The sequence below is a fragment of the Hemiscyllium ocellatum genome, chromosome 7 (genome assembly GCF_020745735.1).
Source record: "Hemiscyllium ocellatum isolate sHemOce1 chromosome 7, sHemOce1.pat.X.cur, whole genome shotgun sequence".
In the NCBI taxonomy this organism is placed as follows: Eukaryota; Metazoa; Chordata; class Chondrichthyes; order Orectolobiformes; family Hemiscylliidae; genus Hemiscyllium; species Hemiscyllium ocellatum.
Genome location: NC_083407.1, coordinates 84,737,956 through 84,761,513, shown reverse-complemented (window position 1 = coordinate 84,761,513; position 23,558 = coordinate 84,737,956). Strand labels below are relative to the sequence as shown.

The 23,558-nt window shown below is 40.0% G+C and overlaps 1 protein-coding gene across 2 annotated transcripts in view; it reads left to right on the top strand.

Moving 5' to 3' along the window:
• Nucleotides 1-23,558, top strand: part of rftn2 (raftlin family member 2) — a 68,112-nt gene that overhangs the window by 20,944 nt on the left and 23,610 nt on the right. For both annotated transcript variants that reach the window (XM_060828017.1, XM_060828018.1), the window contains exons 3-6: nt 6,883-7,066; nt 12,398-12,509; nt 13,349-13,700; nt 19,079-19,282. In XM_060828017.1, coding sequence (XP_060684000.1) covers nt 6,883-7,066; nt 12,398-12,509; nt 13,349-13,700; nt 19,079-19,282 — 852 coding nt within the window. The remainder of the gene's footprint in view (nt 1-6,882; nt 7,067-12,397; nt 12,510-13,348; nt 13,701-19,078; nt 19,283-23,558) is intronic.

Below are 23,558 nucleotides of genomic sequence, written 5' to 3'. Positions count from 1 at the left end.
CGAGCCGGAAGAAGACGTGTTCTTCCTCCAGGCGTCAGGTGGTGAGGGAGCGGCGGTGGAGGAGGCCCAGGACCTGTGCAGCCACAACCGAGTGAACAAATCTCTGCGATAGCTCCACATCTGGCTGGGAAAGAAATACCCCGAGCTGCTGGCACTCAGTGGCCTGTCAGAGATGAAGTACCTGCTTAAACCCAGGCAGGAGATGAGTGTGTGCTGTCAGCAATCAGGGACTTTGTGCCAGACAAAAGTGTGTGCTGCATTGAGCATTGCTGCCCACAAATTGCTGCAATGCGGTGAGTCATGCAAATATCTGGATACCTCCATGGACTGGTTGGCGGTTGCCATGAACGATCTTAAGGACTGCTTAAGAGACGCGCACACCTATACTCCATCATCCAGTCTTTGGTTCTCAGGACCGAAGACATAGGAACAGAGGATGAGGAATTTAGTGAACACTTCAGGTGGCTTTTATTCATAAAGAGACAGTCAGTGCCACGTACCATTCAGCCAGAGAAGGAACTACATACACAGACTCCTCAGGTGTCTCCTCTCTGGGTACTACAGAGGTTGTTGGGTCCTCCACTTCCACCCTGCCGACCCTTCTCTGATTTTTGGAAGTTCACATTGAAGATGGACCATTTGCATCAGCAAGAAGACCCTCAGCATGTGTGGTTCATGCAGACACAAGTGCCCTGGAGGTTGCCGGAACAAAATCTTCAGCGTTAAGGATCTCCACTGTCAACAAGGATCTTTGCTCCCCAGTTGAGGAACTGGCAAGTACACTAAGACGTAGTGGGAGGGACAGAAAGGAGAAAACTTATTGAGAATACTTTTGAGTTTCAAAGCACTGTATATTGTTTTGCATTTTTTATAAATGGCACTGCTTTGACCTTATGCCTAGATGTTTGTGTCTCTGTGTGGTGTCGAATATACACCAGCACAAGACAGAACTTCATATCCTCACAGGATGTACCATAGATAGAGCCCCTTGAATGACTTAACCAAACAGCTCCAGCTGAGAAATGCCTAGATCACTGACTGGTGGGTCGACATCTCACCAGCTGCATTAGCCGTAATCCTAGCTGGCTGCTGTATTATCATAGGATTGACTGATCCACTCCCACAGCTGCAAAGACACAAACTCTGACTGTGGCCAGTCCATTCAAGAGTTTTCAGAGACTGCCCATAATTTATTGTGCTGGAGCCCCTACCTGTCAGATATTCTGTGGACCAGTGCGAACCAGTCTCCAAACTCTTCGACATATGGTCGTTTGCTTGCTGTAGACGCAGTGTGTTTGCCTTGTTAACTGCTTGACACATGGTGCAGATTTGATATTCATGCAACACACTGCTATACAGCAAGATGAGTATCACCTTAGCTGAGGGCTGCTGACCAGCAAGGCAAGCTGCCTGGTTGTTTGACTGCATTAATTGGCATGGTAAGGTAAGGATGGTGTGAGCAGCATCTTTGAGGGAGAGTGAGGGAGGGAAAACACAGCTCTGACTGCAGCCTTGTCTAGTCTTTCACCTTGATCCCTGCCTATGCACAAAATGTGTCCCTGCCGTAGACTTTCAAAATTAGTTACTGATGCGCCCAACAATGGAAGTCTGTGCTTCATGCAAATGGAGCAGAGACGGTCCATGACAGTCGTGAAGAATTGGCAAATGCCCAGTGCCATTGACTGTGGACAAAGAGTATGTACAGTTAGTGTTGATTGATCATGCTCTGAGGTGCTGCTTAGTTCTACACATCATGAGGTCCTTCAGAACAGGCAATGAACTGAATTTGCCAAGTACCTGATCTGATTTCTATGTTGAGTTTTCTTCACATTGAGCTTATTTGGCATGTTTCATAAGACATGAAGCTGAATATTAATAAGGCAAGTTGGGGTGCTAACAAGATGTTTAACAAGAAATAATCCCAGCAATTCGCTGCTGCATACCAAGAATCTCACCACACTGTTTATCAGAAGCATAAAGACCATAAGATATAGGAGCAGGAATTAGGCCATTCAGCCCATCGAGTCTGCTTCACCATTCAATCATGGCTAATACATTTCTCAACCCCATTCTCCCACTTTCTCCCGTAACCCTTGATCCCCTTGATAGTCAAAAATCTATCAATCTCAGTATTAAATATACTCATTGGCCTGGCCTCCACAGCTTTCTGTGGCAATGAATTCTTTGGCTGAAGAAGTTTCTCTTTGTCTCCGTTCTAAAAGGTCTTCCCTTTATTCTAAGGCCATGCCCTTGGATTCTAGTCTCTCCTACCATTGGAAACTTCAGCCCAACATCTACTCTGTCCAGGCTATTCATTATTCTCTATGTTTCAATTAGATCACCCCTCATCCTTCTGAACTCCATCAAGTAAAAACCAGAGTCCTCAAATGTTCCTCATATGTTAAACATTTCATTCCTGCGAGCATTCTCGTAAACCTCCTCTGAACACATTCCAGAGCCTTCCTGAGATGCAGAACCTAAAATTGCACACAGTACTCCAAATGTGGTCTGACCAGAGCCTTATAGAACCTCAGAAGTACATCACTGCTTTTATATTCAAACTAAATGCCATCATTGCATTTGCCTTCCTAACTACTGACCAACCTGCAAGTTTACCTTGAGAGCAGCTGATTTTTCTGCTCCTCGGATGCTGCCTGACCTGCTGTGCTTTTCCAGCACCACTCTGATCTAAACTCTGGTTTCCAGCATCTGCAGTCCTCACTTTTGTCTAGTTGATCCTTACCTTGAGAGAATCCTGGACTAGAAATTCCAAGTCTCTTTGAACTCAGACTTTTGAACTTTCTCCCCATTTAGAAAATAGTCCATGCCTCTATTCTTCCTATCAAAGTGCATGACCTATCACTATCTCACCTTGTACTCCTGTCACTTGTTTGCCCACTCTCTTAATGTGTCCAAATCCTTCTGCAGCTTCCTCGCCTCCTCAGTGCTTCCTGTCCCTCTCCCTATCTTGGTATCATCTCCAAACTTAGCTAGAATGCCCTGAGTTCCTTCATCTCGATCATTAACATATAAACTGAAAAGTAGTGGTCCCAACATTGAGCCTTGCGGAACACCATTTGTCACTGGCTGTCCTCCTGAGAAGGATCTTTTTATCTCCATTCTTTGTTTTCTGCCAGACAGCCAAGCTTCTATCCATGTTGGCACCTTGCCTCTGACACCATGGGCTCTTATCTTACTCTTGTGCGGCACTTTGTCAAAGACCTTCTTGAAGTCCAAGTAGATATCATCCGTTGAAGTGAGATGCTGCCAACATCAAGATTAGCCTCACTGGACTTCTCATCTGATTGTATCACAAATCTTGGGCATCTCCCACATTGCTCCGTGCCCTATAAAATTCCATCTAGTGTTTTTTGGACCCTTTTGAAATCACTTAGTCGTCAAAAGTCCCAGATATTAAATCAGCTGATGGAATCCAGAAATCGGTAATGCATATTTTATATCATCATGACAAGTGCTGCCCTTATCATTGTTGTAGGAACAGGAGTAAGCTATTCAGCCTCTTAAGCCGGATCCACCATTCAGTGAGATCATGGCTGATCTTTGGCTTACTTCCATTTATGTGCCTTTGGCCCATATCCCTCAATACCTTTGTTTAACAGAAGTTACCTATTAGCGATTTTTGAGAATATTTCGAGTTCAGGTTGACGACAAGTATGTAAGTTAGCTTGCTGAGCTTGAAGGTTGTTTGCAGACGTTTCATCACCATGCTAGTTAGCATCATCAGTGAGAGTCTCTGGTGAAGCGCTGGTGGTATGTTCCGCTTTTCTATTTATAGGTTTTGGTTTCTTAAGGTGGGTGATGTCATTTCTGGTTTTTTTTTTCAAGGGAAGGAAGGTAGGATCTAAATTGAAGTGTTTATTGAAGGTGTCATCAACATAGCGAACCCAAAGCTTGGGTTGGATAGACGGGAGGGTCCACTATGGAGATGACATCTTTGTTTTCACAAATCGGAACAAATTAGAGGAAACATACATCATCAACAATATCCTGACAGGCATAAAATTCACAAAAGGTGAGGAGAACAACAACAGCCTCCCATTCCTAGATGTGACAATTGAACATACAGTTAACAGAGAGCTTCAACCCAATGTCTACAGGAAAAAAAAACATAGATCAAATACGTCAGAAGCAATCATCTCAACACCCACAAATGGAGCTGCATCAAGACACTATTTTAACAAGCTACATCACATTGCAACACCCAAGAACTACAAACAGCAGAAGAAAAATATCTATACAATGTTTTCAAGAAAAATTAGTTCCTAATGAACACAATTTGCTGATTCCTCAGAAACAAACCCAAACAAGCAGACATAATGCAACAAAAACTATAGCCACATTACCTTACATCAAAGATTTATCAAAAATGACTTTCAGACGACTTGGCATCATGGTAGCCCATAAACCTACCAACACACTTAAATAGGTCTAATGAGCCTAAAGGATCAAATAAATACTACCAGCAAAGCTAACATCATTTACAATATACCATGCAGGAACTGTGAAAAACATTGTATCGGACAAACTAGCAGGAAACGTGCCACCAGGATACATGAACACCAACTGGCCACCAAAAGACACGATCCGCTATCACCAGTTTCTATACATACAGACATAGAAGGACACCACTTTGACTGGGACAACACACACATCCTAGGACAGGTGAAACAAAGACATGCACGAGAATTCTTAGAGGCATGGCTTTCTAACCAGAACTACATCAATAAACACATCGATTTAGATTGTACCTACCTTCCCTTGGGAAAAAAAGAACCGGAAATAACATCACCCACCTTAAGAAACCCAGACCTATAAATGGAGAGGTGAGACATACCCAAGCTTCACCGGAGACTCTCACTGATGATGTTACCTAGTATGGTGATGAAAAGTCTGAAAACAAACCTTCAGCGAGCTAACTTACATACTTAGAAATTATCTATCACAGACTTAAAATTAACAACTGATGTTGCTTCAGCAGCCATTTGTGGAAGAGAGTTTGAAACTTTTACCACCCTGTATGTGTAGAAATATTTCTAGCATCTCTCCTGAATGGTCTAATCCTATGTTTTAGTGCCCTAGTTCTCAAATCTCCAAATAATTTATCTATCGTGTTCATTTGTATTAATATCTTGAAGACTTCAATCATACTACTCCTTAACCTTCTAAATTCTCCAGCTGCAGTTTATACCATCTACAAGATGCACTGCAGCAGCTTGACAAGGCTCAAAAAAGCACTTTCCAAATCTGTAGCACCATGCAGAAGACAGACAGCAGACAGATGGGAATGCCACCACCTGCAAGATCCCTTTCAAGTAATACACCGTCCTACGTTGGAACTATATGATCATTCTTTTATGATCAAAATCTCAGTATTCCTTTCCTAAGTTAACTGTGTTTGTCTACACCGCTCCTCTGTAGCAGTTCAAGGTAACAACCTCACCCCAATCATCTCAAGGGTAATTAGGAATGGCAAAAACATCCACATTCCACAAACAAAGAAAATGCCACTGCTACTTGATAGAGACTTATGTCGTTGAATCATTAGTTCTAAACACACCCTATGGCAGAAAACATTTCTGTAGAATAAAATTATACCTTGCTGTAAATAGAGCAAGACCCAATGGAAATCTCATTATCCACTTTATTTGATTATCCATCATCACTCGAAAGATTTGAGCAGCCAGCCATTGAAATTTGGAAACCCAACCATCAAAATGGTTTAAGCTTCTTGCCATGTAGGTGAATTCATCGCCTAATCAATCTGTGACTAAAAAGACATTTTTCTGCAGAATATCAACCGTTTGGTACGAATACTCATGAATTGTGTATCAGTCAGCCTGTAAAAATATTCTCAATATCATTGTCTGTTCATCGCACTCATTAATCTCTTCCTTTATGCTTATGAATTTGTTTCTAATAGTCTATGACATGCATTCCACCTGATGATCAAACAAAATAATTGAATATACTGAATAAGAAATCCCGTAGAAAAGATTTTACTCATAACTTTTGCTTTAACAGTAAAACAAAAACCAAAATAATTATGAACTAACAAACAAATTGAGGTCAATATAAACTATAAATTACACGTCAAATAGTAAATGCAATATTAGTAGGTCTCATGGATTTACAAGGCAGTCTGCTAGAATATGTGACACCAATTTCAACCAAAATGTCCTTCAAGTCTGTTATCTTCCTCTCATCGTTTTCTTCAAAGATTTAGCACCAAATTTCATTCAACAGCAGCTGCCAATTAAACTGTATTCTACTTGCTCTGACTTCACCAAAATGGTGCAGTTCTGCGGAACCACCTCAGCTTTGTTCATGACAGTGTTGATGTGAATTCACCACTATTACCTATAATCCAGCCATCTGTGCACTGTCAGGCCAAGTCTAGTCAGTCAATATCTTCATGTAACAAAAACAATTGCAGAAGCCTTGTATTTTCCTTTTAGAAGATCCTGGATCATTTTCTGAAGCCCACCTGTACTGTACTACTGGGTGAGTTTAGTTGTTTCACTGTTTTTTATTTCACTTCAACCTGTTACAGTTTCGTCAGAAACCTGTAGTTTCCCTTTCTGTAGGATACAATCTTTGAAACCAGGGTCAATGTACCCAGAAGAACATGCAATAATTTGTGTGTTCAGAAAACAACTTACACATGTTTCCTCCACTGGTCCTGCGGGTGACAGGTTCCATCACAACTGCAACAGTAACTCTGTAGTGATAAAATTATCATATTGTAAATTAATGTAGTGGCATGGAAAATCGTGGATCATTTAGAAATTAGGTTGCAATCTACATCCAGACTTTGTTCAAATTTGATGAGTATTCACTTTCTATATTTTTTTAACATCATAGATTCATCAAATCCAGATGTTATCAAGATTCCCTCTCTTCTGGATCTTAATTACAAATTGGAAGCATACTATAAGAGAGGATATGTTGTTGCCACTATCCATCCTACAATACTTTCTGTGGGGCAAAGGAAACCATCTCCACTGAGTTACATTTATAGAGTTATACTAACTAAAATAAGATCCAGGTGAGTTAAATTCATAGCATTTAATTTTTTCCTTCTTACTATGAAGTCTGAAGTGCAAAAAAAACTAGATCACAAAATGCAACAGTTTCATGTTAGAAAGTAGTAATTAGTACCACATTTTGTTTAAAGTAGCTCGTAACATCTAATTCTAAATTCATTTGGTTAACACTGAAGATATTTAACAACTTGACTTCATAAAATTAATAGAATTTAGTTACAACTAATGACTTATTTTAAAATATGTGATTGCCAGGTATAAGTTTAGTGTGTTTTAATTTTTTTTACAGCGTACTGTTCTCAGTCATTGAATTGGAAGAAGGTGGTTTAAAATTCTTTTATTTCACAACGAATGTTTTTGAAATCATTTGACCAAAACATTTTTATACTATCTTCAATCAGATTTTAAACACTATCTGCATTGCTTTTGTAATTCAACAATTATAGTCTTAATTTTAATTATGGTTAATAGTGTTATATATATTATTCTTATACAATGTTACAATTCAACTTAACATGCAGTCAGTAAACGGGAGTGGTACAGTGATTCAGTGGTTAGTACTGCTGTCTCACAGCACTAGGGACTCAGATTCAGTTCCACCCTTGGGCAACTGTTTGTGTGGACTTTGCACATTTTCCACATGTCTACATGGTTTTCCTCCAGGTGCTCCAGTTTTGTCTCACAGTACAAAGATGTGCAGATAAGGTGGATTGGCCATGCTAAAATGCCTATTTTGTCCACGTGGATTAGCCATGGGAAATGCAGGATTATAGGAATAGTGTAAAGGTTGTGGGTCTGGGTCAAATGCTGTTTGAAAGGTAGTTATGGTCTCGATGGACCAAAGACTTGCTTCCACACTGTAGGGATTCTATGATTCAGTCTAGCTGAAGTATAAAGGTTCCATACACACAGTCAGTTCCTCTGATATAATATCTGTTTTATAGCTTATAATGTGTTTTGCTGTTGAGAAGAAACAAAAGCCATGAGCGATTGATTATCAAACCAATATCATTAACCTGACATGGTGCCAGAAATTGATACTGTCAGCTGTTTCAAAGCTTTAAGCAATATTGTGAAGAATGCATGAAAATTCTGAAGAGAAATAGTAAAATTAAATGAAGCAGTGATTATAACACTCATGGAATATGTCTTTAAGAAAACAGGGGAAAAAATGTTTAAACTGAATACTGGAAGCAAACGCTGCAGAATCAGAACAATAAGAATCCATTTCAAAAGCTAATACAAACCAGACAGACCAGTTTTGAGGCCTGAAAGCTTCAAAAATTAGAAACCCTTTTATTATTTGGAAAGCCTGTGGCTATCAGTTTAGAAGTGGAAAAAGACATAAATCTCTATTTTGCCCCAATTAAAGAGAAAGCACAAAGAATATTCTCCTGCTGTCTTAACACTAAGAAAATCGAAAATCTTTGAAACAGTTTACAAAAGATTCAACACCTTTTGTTAATTACAACAATTTTGCTACAAAAAGTTTAAAAGCACAGCAGTTTTGCTAAGAAGAAAGCCTTAAAAAGGCAACAACAGGAGAAATCAGTGCAGTGTCAATTTAAAATACAAATTGAGAATCGAGCTGGATGGAGCAGGATGGAATCATTAAAAGACTGCAGGAGCACAGACTGGTGTAGCTTAATAACATGCATCATAAAGATTGTGGATCTTTGAGAATATGCCTTGATCCACAATGCTTATTTGCTGCTTTGGAATGGCGCCCTGCCAAAATACGCACTTTAGAAGAGCTAAATCCATTATTTTCTAAGCTTAATACCACACATGGTATTTGATCAGTAGATCTCACAGAACAATCTAAAGACCTCACTATATTCCATACCCTATTTCAACTGTACAGGTAGTTCTCCTATAATGTGGTAGTTATGTTCCCTTGCGACGTTGTGTTATAGAAAATCACACAATAGAAGCAACGAGGCCTATGGGAAAAACAGGCTTAGGGACACCAGTTTACTGAACCTGTCCATTTCTGGTCAGTTATAGAAATGCCAAGATGTTACAAGCGAAACTTCCCAATCTGTTGTTGTATTCCCAGCTCCTTGTGTAGAGGAATTTATCTAGAACCCAATTCTCTACCATTAAACTTTGTGAAACTTCCGGAAGTTATTTTTTGGCACGAGTAAAACCGTTTTTTTTGATGGGATGGCTAAAGAGTTGGGATGCTCTGAACGGCTTTCCTGGGTCTGGGATTTCAGAAAGAAAGAGGTGCCAAGACTCTCAGATCCCCCACCCCCCAGAGACTGGGTGAACTTGGATCAGGCATAACTTGGGGATGGGTGGTGTGGGGAGAAATTAGAGTCATCAGTGGTCTGTCCTTAGTTTCACATCTATCCCGTTCCCACACATACACCCTCTCTTGTAAAATCACCATGTGTTGAAACTTCAGACTATCTGAGCCTCTGCTTAACAAAAGGCCCTGCTTGCTCTCCAGCACTTGCTGAACCTCACTGTATTTGCACCTTCTGTCAATCAGTGCATGATCCCAATAAGCATTCCAGCAAAATATTCCGCTGTTCGCTTCCCCTACCTTAGTTGCCGATAGAAGCAAAAGAATACACACACACAGATGACAACCTATTGCAATAGGTGTGTCAGCAGAATTAAACACAGCCGGATGGTAATAAAATGGATGGAATCGCGTAACATCAAATGGGAGTTTGCTTTGTAAAAAAGACAGTCCTTAATTTACAAATTGCATTGCAGCCAAATCGCATTTATGAAACATGTGTTTTAGGAGAACAACCTGTACTGTTTCCTACAACTTCTTTTTGGGCTCTTTAACAAACAAAATTTCTTTCAAACTCTAATGTACTGCTTACATCCACAAGAAGAGCCATAATGATTAACTCTTTCTCTCTCTACAGATGCTGTCAGACCTGCTGAGTTTTTCCAGCATTCTATGATCGTTTCAGATTTCCAGCATCAGTAGTATTTTGCCTTTATGAATAATTGTTTGCTTTTGAGACAATCTTCATTCGACAAAGAGTAACACAATGGAAATGCTGAGAATGAGCTTCGCTTATGTGAAAGCAATATTGGAATGGACAGAGATTTATATAATAAAAGTGTTGACACAAGTCGACAATTGTCAGACAACTTTACCAAGAAATATTATTTGCTCTCAGAACCTCCACAACGGTAGCATGTTTTAACATGGTTCTCAGTTGCAACTGGTCATAACTGACATCAGGTATAATCACAAGAAGTTTAACTGACCAGTCAAACATCTAATAAGAAATTATAAAATGTCCTTGAAGTGGGACATCTTGTGTTTTTCAAAAATCATGGAATATTGATACAAGGACATGAAATATTGTGTTTCAAGGATATGGATAACAATTATTTCTGTATGTGGGAAAAAATCATTTTAAAGAAAAGGTTAGCGTGATATATTAATGTTGACCATGTTAATGTAGACATAAGTAAAAAGGCAGATGTTATTTTGATTAGCTTTAGAAAGAGTATCAAAAGTTTAAATTTAAAGAAGAGGAATATATTAATATCTGGTTAGTCACAGTTGTCAAAATTCGTTATTTTTTAATTTAAGGCTAAGAGAAATAACTGAACCAAGAGACCTGGGTCCAGGTCCCATCTGATCTGGAGGGGATTTATACATCTTTGGACAGTCTGAGTTTTTTAAAATTAAAATACAAATAAAGGTTTCCAGGTCTCTTGTGGTGAAGTTGTAACAACCCTACCTCTGGACCATGGTTCAAGTCCAACTTCCTCCACAGGTCTCTAATAACATCTCTGAACAGGTTGATTAGGAAGATCCCTAAATGTGAACACAGGACGACTTTTGTGGTGCAGTGATAGGAAAAATGCTTCACCAGAGGGTGTACCATAACATCTCTGAACAGGCTGATTAGACAATACCTGAATGTGAACCCCTGCATTCCTTTAAAGCATTTTAAGAAGCAATAAAACGGCGATTATGGCACAATAGGAACATCCCAACTTCTGAACCACGGTTCAGGTTCTGCCTGCTCCAGGGATGTATTATAAATTGTCTGAACAAGTTGATGAGAAAATATCTCTAAGGTCAATAGGTAGGGAGCAGCTTTGACAGTGGGTGGGGTGGGGTGAGGTGTACAATTGAGGAGGTCTGCATAAAAGAAAATGCATATGCCTTGGTGTCAATCTCAGCAACTGACTTGGATGCTATTAGCATAGGAGTGTTATTTTCTTCCAATATAATTTTCAAGTTGTATTGAGTTTTAAGTCAATTTTAAGATTAATTTATGATATTTCAACTTGGACCTTAACCATATGTTTATGTCACAACTTTTGCTGTTTGAGGAATGGTTGCAAAAAACGAAATATAATCCATGATTTTTACTGCTTGCTTTTCTGTGAATTCTTCATTCTGCCTGCATTGATCAGTCTCCTTGATTACATCACTATTGTTGGATGCTATAGATCTCCAGTAGATGGCACCAGATTTAAAGTCCTCTTGGAAGAGAGGTAATCAATACACCAGAGTCTGCTAAATCTTTCTGATAACATTTTCAGACCCAGTGGAAAATACTCTCTCTCCATCACCACACACACACACATTTTCTCACACTCACAACCCCCACCCCAGACAGACACACACAGACAAAGACCCACATGCACACATATATTTTGTGGGGTGAATTTGTACTTGCAGAGTTACATTGCACTTTGCTCAAAAACTGCATACATTCATGTAGAACTTTGAACTCAAAAACTGCATGAATTTATGTAAAGATCTGTTATCTCACTTTTTAGATTAGAATCAATCTAAACATCAGGTCATAGACAGAGAATACAGGGGGCTAATACCTTCAACATATTGTCTAGCTATCATCATTATTAACAGCTAACCCAAGATTGCAACTTTTAAAAAAAGGGTTTTGTGATTTACACATAAAAGAAGTGAAACTATCACTGTATTCCGACAATCAATTTTTCAATGTATAATTTCAGTTACATCACACTGCAAATTTTTGCTATAAATTCTGTTACGATCGAGCCCTCCACAATCACCTGATGAAGGAGCATTGTTCCGAAAGCTAGTGTGCTTCCAATTAAACCTGTTGGACTATAACCTGGTGTTGTGAGATTTTTAACTTTTTTAATGCTATACATGCTGTCTGTTCTACTTCCTAATACAATTAGTGTTACGAAACAGACACTGACCTAGTTTGATATATTTTATGGTTCTATTATTTCTAATGTGAACCATTAGTTGCTTCATCTAAATATCTGCAGAACATCTTAATTATTCTAAGAATTATTATTTCTTATTCATTTCTTATGTGTTCTGTTATTCTACTTGAATACAGTATAAAGAAGTCAGAACAAGGAGAACCAAGGCACTCCAAGCTAGTTGTTGAAGAATGGTCTGTGAGCAATCAAACACTTTCCATTGATGTTGTGAAAGGACTGTTAGACAAGGTACTCTCTCTTGATGTGTACTAAGTCAATCTTCTGAATCACTGTCAGATTTGAGAAAAGGCAAAAACATGCTTTTTCAGTGAATAAGGCCTTCTAATCTTCGATGTGTGCAGTGGATTCATGTCTCATATGATGGCCAGAAATATGTGCACTGCTTACGTATCAGTAACCAGTAGAGCTAAAGAGAAATAATTTTCAAGGTTGTGACCAGAGTGGATCTGTTTCTCTTGTGTTAATAAATTTTGACATCGTTTGTTTAGGAACCAGTATGAGGAGATTGTATTTTTTGTGTATGTGTAATGTTTGCTAGAGTCAGTTTCCAAAATACTGACTAAATTTCAATGGAGGTAGCGTCTGGCAAAAGATGTGTCCACCTTTAACCCCCAATACCAATCAATTCCCACCACCTTGCCTTTGTTGTCATATGTGTTCTTTAGGAAATCAAAGAGCCAAAGAAAACAATTTTGTGCCAAAAAAAAATCAAGATGTAGTTCATACCATATTTTTACAAACATTGCTGTTATCTTAGGGATGTATCAGAAGAGGGTTCCTTCAGACAGAAGTGATTCATTAAGGAACTATTGAAGACCCCTTTCCTGGAGATGTGCTTCATACAGTTCCGTTAGTGTGCTGTTCAGCACAACAGGAAAATAGAGCCCTTTTGGGAAATTCCATCACAATGACCTGTTACTTCTACTTATTGCCCTCTTCCCACAACAGCAATCTGTTGCATATACTTCCTAAACAGCTGCCCAACAGCTTTTCTTTCAAATGAGAATGTTTATTTGTTTTCAAATAAGCAGCAGTGCAATTTTTACTTCTGTGTTCTTGAATTTTAGGTGAATGATTTAACCAAGAAAGGAATGAAGTTTGTAGGATTTTTAAATCCACTCAGTACCCAGTCAAAGGCCTGCAATGGTACAAAATTATCAAGAGAACTAGTTGCAGATTTGGGACAGGATGTTGACTTTAAATTGCCAGATCAACGAAAGCAAAATCCTGATAACCATATAAAATGCAGTGAGGAGATTTTTAACAAAAAGCCAATGGAATTTGCAATGGAAAAAGAACATTCTTGCAATAACGTCACTGATGTTTTAGAGAATGGGCCAGCTCCAGAGAAGGATCTTTTGCATGGAAGAGAGAAAAGGATTGGAAATGAAACCTGTCCTTGCAGTCAACCAAAGGAAGGTTTGTCTTATTTATATTTTTTTGAAAATCAGTACTTAACTATTTGTGATTGTATTGTTTATTTGTAGGGTTACATGTTTCCATGTAGAAAGCTCTATCTTTATCCAGTTTCACAACAATGAAACATCATCCGTAATGCACATTCATGAACAATGGAAATAATAAAAAGCTGCTTTTGATCTATAAGTTTTTATATAAGTTCCTGTCTTGTTAAACTAAAGAAGAGGATTAAAACACTTTTTGATTTTGGGTGCATATTATTCATGATACAGACTAGATTATAGTGCATAATGATTGAATCTGATCCTGTGGGAACCCTTTTAGAATCATAGAAGTGTTACAATGCAGAAGGAGGCTGTTCAATCCATCATGCCTGAACTGGCTCATTAAGTGAGGAAGAGTCACTGGACCTGAAATGTTAACTGTGATTTCTCTTCACAGATGTTGCCGGACTTGCTGAGCTTTTCCAGCAACTTCTGTTTTTGTTTCTGATTTACCGAATCCGCAGTTCTTTCAGTTTTCATTAAATGAGCGTCATTTGTGTTGATTGCCTAATTTTTCCCATTGAGTTGTACGTTATTTTTATCCAAATAATCACCTAATGCCCTCTTGAATGCCTCAGTTGAACCAGCCTCCACTTCATTTCCAGGCAGTGTATTCCATACCCTCACTACTTGCCAAGTGAAAACATTTTTACTTATTCCACCCTTGCTTCTCTGCAGTTCACTTTAAATCTGGCATTGTGAATGCTACTTATCTCTTGTCATCCCAAGCCTGGATATTGTCCAGATCCTGTTGCATTTGAACATGGACTGCTTCAATATCTGAGGAGTCACAAATTGTGCTGAACTTTGTGCGATCATCAGCGAAACTCCCCACTTCTGACCATGTGATAGAGGAAAGGTCATTAATGAAGCAGCTGAAGATTGTTGGGCTTATGGCACCTGCGATTTCCTGGAGCTGAGATGACGGACCATCTTTGTTTGTGTAAGGTATGACTCAAGACAGCAGAGAGTTTGCCCCTTGATTCCCAGTGATTCCAATTTTGCCTGGACTCCTTGACTCCGATTAATGACTTTATTTACTCTGCAAGGATAAGTGCCACCATCTTCTCTTGACCAGGTATGTGCTGGGTATCCATGGAGAGTTTGTCAATGGTGGTCAGACATTAGAAAATGAAAGGTGAGTTACTCACCACAGAATTTCTTGCCTCTGATCTGCTCTTCTAGCCATAATATTTATATGACTGATCCAATTCAGATTCTGGTCAGTGGTACCACATTCCCAATCCCCTGGCCAAAATGTTGACAATGGAGCAGTTCGGCAGTGGTAATGCCACTGAATGTCAAGAGACAATGAGTATTGCGTGGCACATGTGGTATGAATGATACTTGCTACTTATCAGCCTTGTTATCCATGTCTTGCTGCATATGGATATGGACTGCTTCAGTATCTGAGGAGTCATGAATGGTGCTGAACATTGTGCAGTCACTATCAGGCAAGGTGATTGAAGCAGCTAAAGATTGTTGAACCTGTAACATTAACTGTAGGAATTCCTGCAATATTAGATATGAGTGCAACCACTAGAGAGCATTCCTTCTGATTTCCATTGATTCCAGTTTTGAACGGTCACCTTGAAGCCATGCTTAGTGCTATCTTGAAATCAAGTGCAGTCACTCTCACCCTCTTCAGCTCATTTGACCACATTTGGACCAAAGCTCTAATGACGTAAGGAGTCGAGTGGCTGTGGCAGAACCCAGACTCAGCATCTTTGAACACTTTATTCATTCGCAACTACTGTTGGAAAGCACTGTCAATGATACCTGTTCATCATTTTGATTGTTAATAGGCTGATAGGGTTATAATTAATCAGATTAGATTTGTCCCTTTTTTTGGAAAGGACATGCTTCAGCATGTTTCCACATAGCCAGATTGATGCCAATTTTGTAGTTTGGCTAGAAGAATAGCTACTTCTGAAGCACATGTCTATAGAACTGTTGCTGGATTATGGTCAGGGCTGTTAGCCTTTGTAGTAGCCAAGTATCTTCAGCCTTTTTTCGATAACACATGAAGTGAATTGGTTGAAGGCTAGTACGTGTGATACTGGAGACCTAAGGAGGACGAGATGGATCATCCACTCAGCACTTCTGCCTGAAGATGAATGCAAATGCTTCAGCTATATCTTTTGCACGGATGTGCTGGACTCCACCATCATTGAGGATGAGGATACTGTGGAGCCTCCACCTCCCATTTAGCTGTTCTAATAGTCCCGTTTTTAGAAAAAAAACAACTGCTAGTTTACTTACAAGTATCATTTTTGTCCATGTTGCTTTTTTATTTAACACACTTTTCTGGGATGTGTGCGTTGCTGGCTGCCAGCATTTTTGTCTGTCTCTAGTTGCCCTTGAGAAGTTTGTGATGAGCTGCATTCTTGAACTGCTGCAGTGCGCAGCTATTTGTTGGCCCATAAAGAGAGGGAATTCCAGGATTTTGACCAGACATCAGTGAAGGAACAGCAATATGTTTCCATGTCAGGATGGGAAGGGAATTTGCAGGCGGTGGTGTTCCCATATCTGCTGACCTTGTCCTTCTAGATGGAAGTTGTCATGGGTTTGGAAGTTGCTGCCTGAGGATATTTAGTGAATTTCTGCAGTGTATCTTGTAGATAGTACACACTGTCACTACTGGGCTTCAGTAGTGGAGGGAATGGATCATTTTGGATGTAGTACCAATAAAATGTGTTGCTTTGTCCTGGATGATGTCATCCCCACTTCTGACCTGATGATGGAAAGTCATTGATGAAGCAACAGAAGATAGTTCGGTCTAGGACGCTACCCTGAGGAATTCCTGCTGAGATGTTCTGGAGCTGAGATGACTGACCTCCAACAACCACGACCATCTTCTGATGTGTCAGGAATGACTCCAGCCAGGGTGAGTTTGCACCGTAATTCCCACTGTTTTACTAGGGCTCCTTGATGCCATAATCGGTTGACTGCAATCTTGATATTAAGGGCTGTCACTCTCACCTGACCTCTGGATTTCAGTTCTTTTGTCCATGTTTGAACCAAGGTTGTAATGAGCTCAGGAGCTGAGTGTCCTGGCAGAACCCAAACTGGACATCACTGAACAGGTTATTGCTAAACAGGTGCTGTTTGTTAGCACTGTTGATGACATCTGCCATCACTTTACTGATGACCAAGAGAAGACAGATGGGGCAGTAATTGGCCAGATTGAATTTGTCCTGCTTTTTGGGTACAGGACATACTTGGGCAATTTTACACCGTGTCAGTTAGATGTCATGTTGTAACTGTACTGGAAAAGCTTGGCTAGGAGAATGGCAAGTTCTGGAGCACGAGTCTTCAGTACTATTAACGAATGTTGTCAGGGCCCCCGGTCTTTACAGTACCAAGTGTCTCCAACCGTTATTGATGTCACATGAAGTGAATCGAATTGGCTGAAAGCTAGTATCTGTAATGCTGGGGTCCACTGGAGATTGATCATGCACTCAGCACTTCTGACTGAAGATTGCTGCGAATACTTTTGCACTGACATGTTTGGCTCTTCCATCATTGAAGATGGGGATATTTGTGGAGCCTTCTTCTCCAGATAGTTGTTTGATCATCCACCACCATTCTTGAGTGGATGTGGCAGGATTACAGAGCTTAGATCTGATCCATTGGTTGTGAAATTTCTTAGCTCTGTCTATCATTTGCTGCTTATGCTGTTTGGCATGCAAGATTGGAAAGGACACGGTCAAGTATGCTTTTCACACTCGGTTCCCTCACCACCTGCTGCAGACCCAATCTAGCAGCTCTGCTATGTAGCAGAATCCATTCCAAATCATACAATGTGAAAGTTTAAGACTACTTGTTTTATAGATCATTCATGTAGCGATGCTATGGCTTTGAGAGATCTATTTTGATCCTTTTTATGAAGGTTGAGATACAGGTAAAGAGCAGTCTCCTCAAAGTCAATAAAATAAACAGCTTCTAAGAACTTGGTTTTTCTTAAAGTTGAAAAAATAGAAGCAACCTGAATAAGTGGGGTCAAACTTCCAAAAAACCTGGATTTTTAGTTGTGGCTTTCAGCAGTTGCTGAAATCTTGAAGCTTGATGTGGAAACTCTTTTTCCTCTCTGTGTTACAGCTAAAAGCTGCGGTTTTCTTCCTGCTGCTAGAATTGTATGTGAAACAATCTATTTTACTGAACTTGCCTTTACCAAAGATGTGTTTATGGGATGTTACTACATTGGAGCAGTTCATTAGCGGTAGTTTATTTATTTATATATAATATATATATAAAACTTCATTAAGCATTTCAATAGAGTTACAGTTAAGCCAATGCTTTTATTTTGTCTGTATTTTAACTGCTGTCTAAAAATAAAGTGTTTAGCTCAAAGTAGATTGACCATTCAAATTGCAATCAACATGCCTTACACTTACCTTTAATATAAGAAAAGTTAGGGTCTACGCTATCTTCTTAATATATTTTATGGGGATTTGGTCTGGTCCATAACATTCACTTGAACATTAAATCTTTCTGAAGTTTGGCTGTACCTTTAATGGACATGAGTTTGCTTATTTGTCAATCAGGTTTCCAAATGAAGCACATTACCGTGCAGAAAACTCTTCCCAAGGTGACCTACATTACAGCTGTCACTTAACCAACTGACTTCCTCTATGTTTAATTTTACTGAATTAGCCAGAATAGGAAAGTGTCATGCTTTGGAGCACTAATATCTTTGAATCTGGGTTCCACCAATTGAATAGTCCATGCTAGTGAATCACTGATGATGTGAAGCAAAGTTGATCAGAGTCCTGTGGGAGAAAATGGGGAGTTATTCCTAGTTCAAACTTAAACTTTGCATTTTGTGTCAACTCAGGTCAGATGCAAGTAATCAGGATGTCTTCTATGCTTTAGAACATTCACAGCATGGCAACAGATTTTATTTTCAGCATAACAACAGTGGCAAAAAGAAACAAGAAGCTTGGGAAAATAATGCATCATTCTTTATACATACTTCTCCAATTCTGGGAAAAATGGGATCATTTTGGCCTAATCAGTGGAAAACTTAAATCAGTAGCACTGTATTCCTCCCAAAGCAGGGACGAAGTTTGCAGTTTTCCCTGGCCCCCACTAAGAATTCTCTCAGTTTGCCAATCCAAACTTCAGGTACAGTCAGGCAGTCAGGTTGCAGAACAAGTGTTGATCCAGTGTTGTCAGCTTCTCAGGACCAAGTCAGGTATTTACTCGACATTGCTAAATTGCCTTTTAAAAATATAGCTCTACGTGGAGAATGTACTTGATCTGCTACCTTGCTACGTTCATTTTTTTGTGTGCCTTTTCCAGTGGTCTGACAGTGTATTACTTTCATTCTAGATTTCAAACTATTTGCTGTCTTCAATGTGTCTAATGAAGACTTCAGTGAACGGTCCTACCGTGAAGGCAATATATCACTCAGAGTAGCAAGGAAGGGCCAAACCATTTGTACCCTGGAAGCAGATTGGTTGGAAATCACAACATCTTATTATAAAAGTGGAATGTCATTGGTTGATTCATTCGTAGTTTGGGAAACAATGAAAGGTAAATATAATTTACAATTGTATTGTGTGATAAGTTATTGTAAGTACAATTGAATGGTGACAATTGATTTTAATGCAATAGATAGCAAATGCTGAATAAATTTAGTGCATTCCAAACAAAGGATCAAGGTTATAAAGTGGTTGAGTGTGATCTCTTGTAGCGAAAGAACTTGGCAGGATGACAGGTGTTACTGGGATATCCAAAAACAAAGTGACAGAAGTGACAATGAATTTCAAATATGTTTTGTACCTATCACTTAGAATTGGAGACAATGATTCTAACTGGACCATTAGTAATCCTGATAGTTCCCTCAAGGATGGTTGGGATTCTGTCAGGTTTACAAGGATCTCACCCACCAGTTATAAAACCAAAGAAACCCCGGTCTATTTTTCTTTTATTTTTCACATAACATTAATTAATCATTATCCACATTGTGGAGAATTTTGGAATACTGTTCTTTTAAGACTTTTTTTCCCTTATGGACACACATTGCTAGACTTAACACAAATCTGTTACAGCAGGAACCATGGTGGCTGAATCCACTCAATCATGGGACAAGCCACTCGAGTATCTCCCAACAGCGTCTTCCTCTATTAACTCAGGGGAGAAGTAGAAGGGGGCTGATGTGGGATTGTTGGCTGACAGAATCTGGACGTCAAATAGACTGATTATTGGCAAACATTATCCCTGAGCCCACCACAATTTTTTTTTAAGATTAGATTCTCTACAGTTGGTGGCTCAAGAATTTAATTGGGCTGCATGGAATTCTCAACCCTTTGAAGGCCACCCAAAAACCCTTCTCGATCCCAATAAATATCACCAAATTTGAGAGTCTGAATACCAGAAACTTGGCTGTCCGTGCTACGTTCCCCTGTGAATCGATTACCCCCTGCATTTTCCAAAACAGCATACCTGTTTGAAATGGGGATAGTCAGAGGGAAATTGAGAAACAAATTTGAAAGGATATCTCAGCTATAGGGTGGTAATGGTAGGGGATTTTAACTTTGCAGACAGAGACTGGGACTGCCATAGTGTTAAGGGTTTAGTTGGAGACGAATTTGTTAACTGTTGACTCTATACATCTTATTCAAGAAAGGATCAAGACAAAAGGTGGAAAATTATAGGCCAATTAGCCTAACCACGGTTGTTGGTAAAATTCTCAAATCCATCATGAAGGAGAAGGTTTCTCAATCCTTGGAAGAGCAGAGTCGGATTAGAACAAGTCAACATGGATTTAGTAAGGGGAGGTCGTGCCTGACAAACCTGTTGGAATTCTTTGAAGAGGTGACAAGTAGGTTAGACCAGGGAAACCCAGTGAATGTGGTCTATCTAGACTTCCAAAAGGCCTTTGATAAGGTGCCACATGGAAGGCTGCTGAGCAAGGTGAGGGCCCATGGTGTTCGAGGTGAGCTACTGGTACAGATTGAGGATTGGCTGTCTGACAGAAGGCAGAGAGTTGGAATAAAAGGTTCTTTTTCAGAATGGCAGCCGGTGACAAGCGGTGTCCCGCAGGGTTCAGTGTTGGGGCCGCAGCTGTTCACATTATATATTAATGATCTGGATGAAGGGACCTGGGGGCATTCTAGCAAAGTTTGCAGATGATGCAAAGTTAGGTGGACAGGCAGGTAGTACTGAGGAAGTGGGAAGGCTGCAGAAGGATCTAGACAGTTTGGGAGAGTGGTCCAGGAAATGGCTGATGCAATTCAATGTGAGCAAATGCGAGGTCTTGCACTTTGGAAAAAAGAATACAAGCATGGACTACTTTCTAAACGGTGAGAAAATTCGTAACGCGAAAGTACAAAGGGATTTGGGAGTGCTAGTCAAAGATTCTCTAAAGGTAAACATGCAGGTTGAGTCCGTGATTAAGAAAACGAATGCAATGTTGTCATTTATCTCAAGAGGGTTGGAATATAAAAGCACCGTTGTGCTACTGAGACTTTATAAAGCTCTGGTTAGGCCCCATTTGGAGTACTGTGTCCAGTTTTGGTCCCCACACCTCAGGGAGGACATACTGGCACTGGAGTGTGTCCAGCGGAGATTCACACGGATGATCCCTGGAATGGTAGGTCTAACATACGAGGAGCGGCTGAGGATCCTGTGATTGTATTCATTGGAGTTTCGAAAATTAAGGGGAGATCTAATAGAAACTTACAAGATAATACATGGCTTGGAACGGGTGGACGCTAGGAAATTGTTTCCGTTAGGCGAGGAGACTAGGACCCATGGGCACAGTCTTAGAATTAGAGGGGGTAAATTCAGAACAGAAATGCGGAGACATTTCTTCAGCCAGAGAGTGGTAGGCCTGTGGAATTCATTGCCGCAGAGTGCAGTGGAGGCCGGGACACTAAATGTCTTCAAGGCAGAGATTGATAAATTCTTGGTGTCACAAGGAATTAAGGGCTACGGGGAGAATGCGGGTAAGTGGAGTTGAAATGCCCATCAGACGTGATTGAAAGGTGGAATGGACTCGATGGGCCGAATGGCCTTACTTCCACTTCTATGTCTTATGGTCTTAAGTGTGTACAAGAAAATTTTCGATTCAGTATGTGGATGTACCTACTAGAGAAGGTGCAAAACTTGACTACTCTTGGGGAATAAGGCAGGGCAGGTGACTGAGGTGTCAATGGGGACCAGCGACCATAGTTCTATTAGATTTAAAATAGTGATGGAAAAGGATAGACCACATCTAAAAGTTCTAAACTGGAGAAAGGCCAATTTTGAAGGTATTAGGCAAGAATTTTCAAAAGCTGATTGGGAACAGATGTTCGCAGATAAAGGGACAGCTGGAAAATGGGAAGCCTTCAAAAATGAGATAACTAGAATCCAGAGAAAGTATATTCCTGTTAGGGTGAAAGGAAAGGCTGGTGGGCATAGAGAATGCTGGATGACTAAAGAAATTGAGTGTTTGATTAAGAAAAAGAAGGAAGCATATGTCAGGTATAGACAGGATAGATCAGGTGAATCCTTAGAAGGGTATAAAGGCAGTAAGAGTATGCTTAAGAGGGAAATCAGGAGAGCAAAAAGGGGACATGAGGTAGCTTTGGCAAATAGAATTAAAGAGAATCCGGACGGTTTTTACAAATACATTAAGAGCAAAAGGATAAGTAGGGAAAGAATAGGGCCCCTCAAAGATCAGCACAGCAGCTTTTGTGTGGAGCCGCAGAAAATGGGGGAGATACTAAACGAGTATTTTGCATCAGTATTTACTGTGGAAAAGGACAATGAAGATATAGAATGAAGGGAAATGGATGGTGACATCTTGAAAAATGTCCATATTACAGAGGAGGAAGTACTGGACGTCTTGAAACACAAAGGTAGATAAATCCCCAGGACCTGATCAGATGTACCCTAGAACTCTGTGGGAAGCTAGGAAAGTGATTGCTGGGCCTCTTGCTGAGACATTTATACCATCGATAATCACAGATGAGGTGCCAAAAGACTGGAGGTTGGCTAATGCAGTGCCACTGTTCAAGAAAGGTGTAAGGACAAGCCAGGGAACTATAGACCAGTGAGCCTGACGTCAGTGGTGACACATTGTTGGAGGGAATCCTGAGGGACAGGATGTACATGTATTTGGAAAAACAAGGACTGATTAGGGATTGTCAACATGGCTTTGTGTGTGGGAAACCATGTCTCACAAACTTGATTGAGCTTTTTGAAGAAGTAACAAAGAGGATTGATGAGGGCAGAGTTGTAGATGTGATCTATATGGACTTCAGTAAGGTGTTTGATAAGGTTCCCATGGAAAACTGGTTAGCAAGGTTAGATCTCACAGAATACAGGGAGAACTCGCCATTTGGATATAGAACTGGCTCAAAGGTAGAAGACAGAGGGTGGAGGGTTGTTTTTCTGACTGGAGGCCTGTGACCAGTGGAGTTGGGACATCATGTTGTGGCTGTACAGGATATTGGTTAGACTACTGTTGGAATATTGCGTGTAATTCTGGTCTCCTTCCTATTGGAAAGATATTGTGAAACTTGAAAGTGTTCAGAAAAGATTTACAAGGATGTTGCCAGGGTTGGAGGATTTGAGCTATGGGGGGAGGCTGAACAGGCTGGGACTGTTTTCCCTGGAGTGTCGGAAGCTGATGGGTGACCTTATAGAGGCTTACAAACTTATAAGAGGCATGTATAGGATAAATAGACAAAGTATTTTCCCTGGGGTGGGGGAGTCCAGAACTAGAGGACATAGGTTTAGGGTGAGAGAGGAAAGATATAAGAGAGACCTAATGGGCAACTTTTTCACGCAGAGGGTGGTATGTGTATGGAATGAGCTG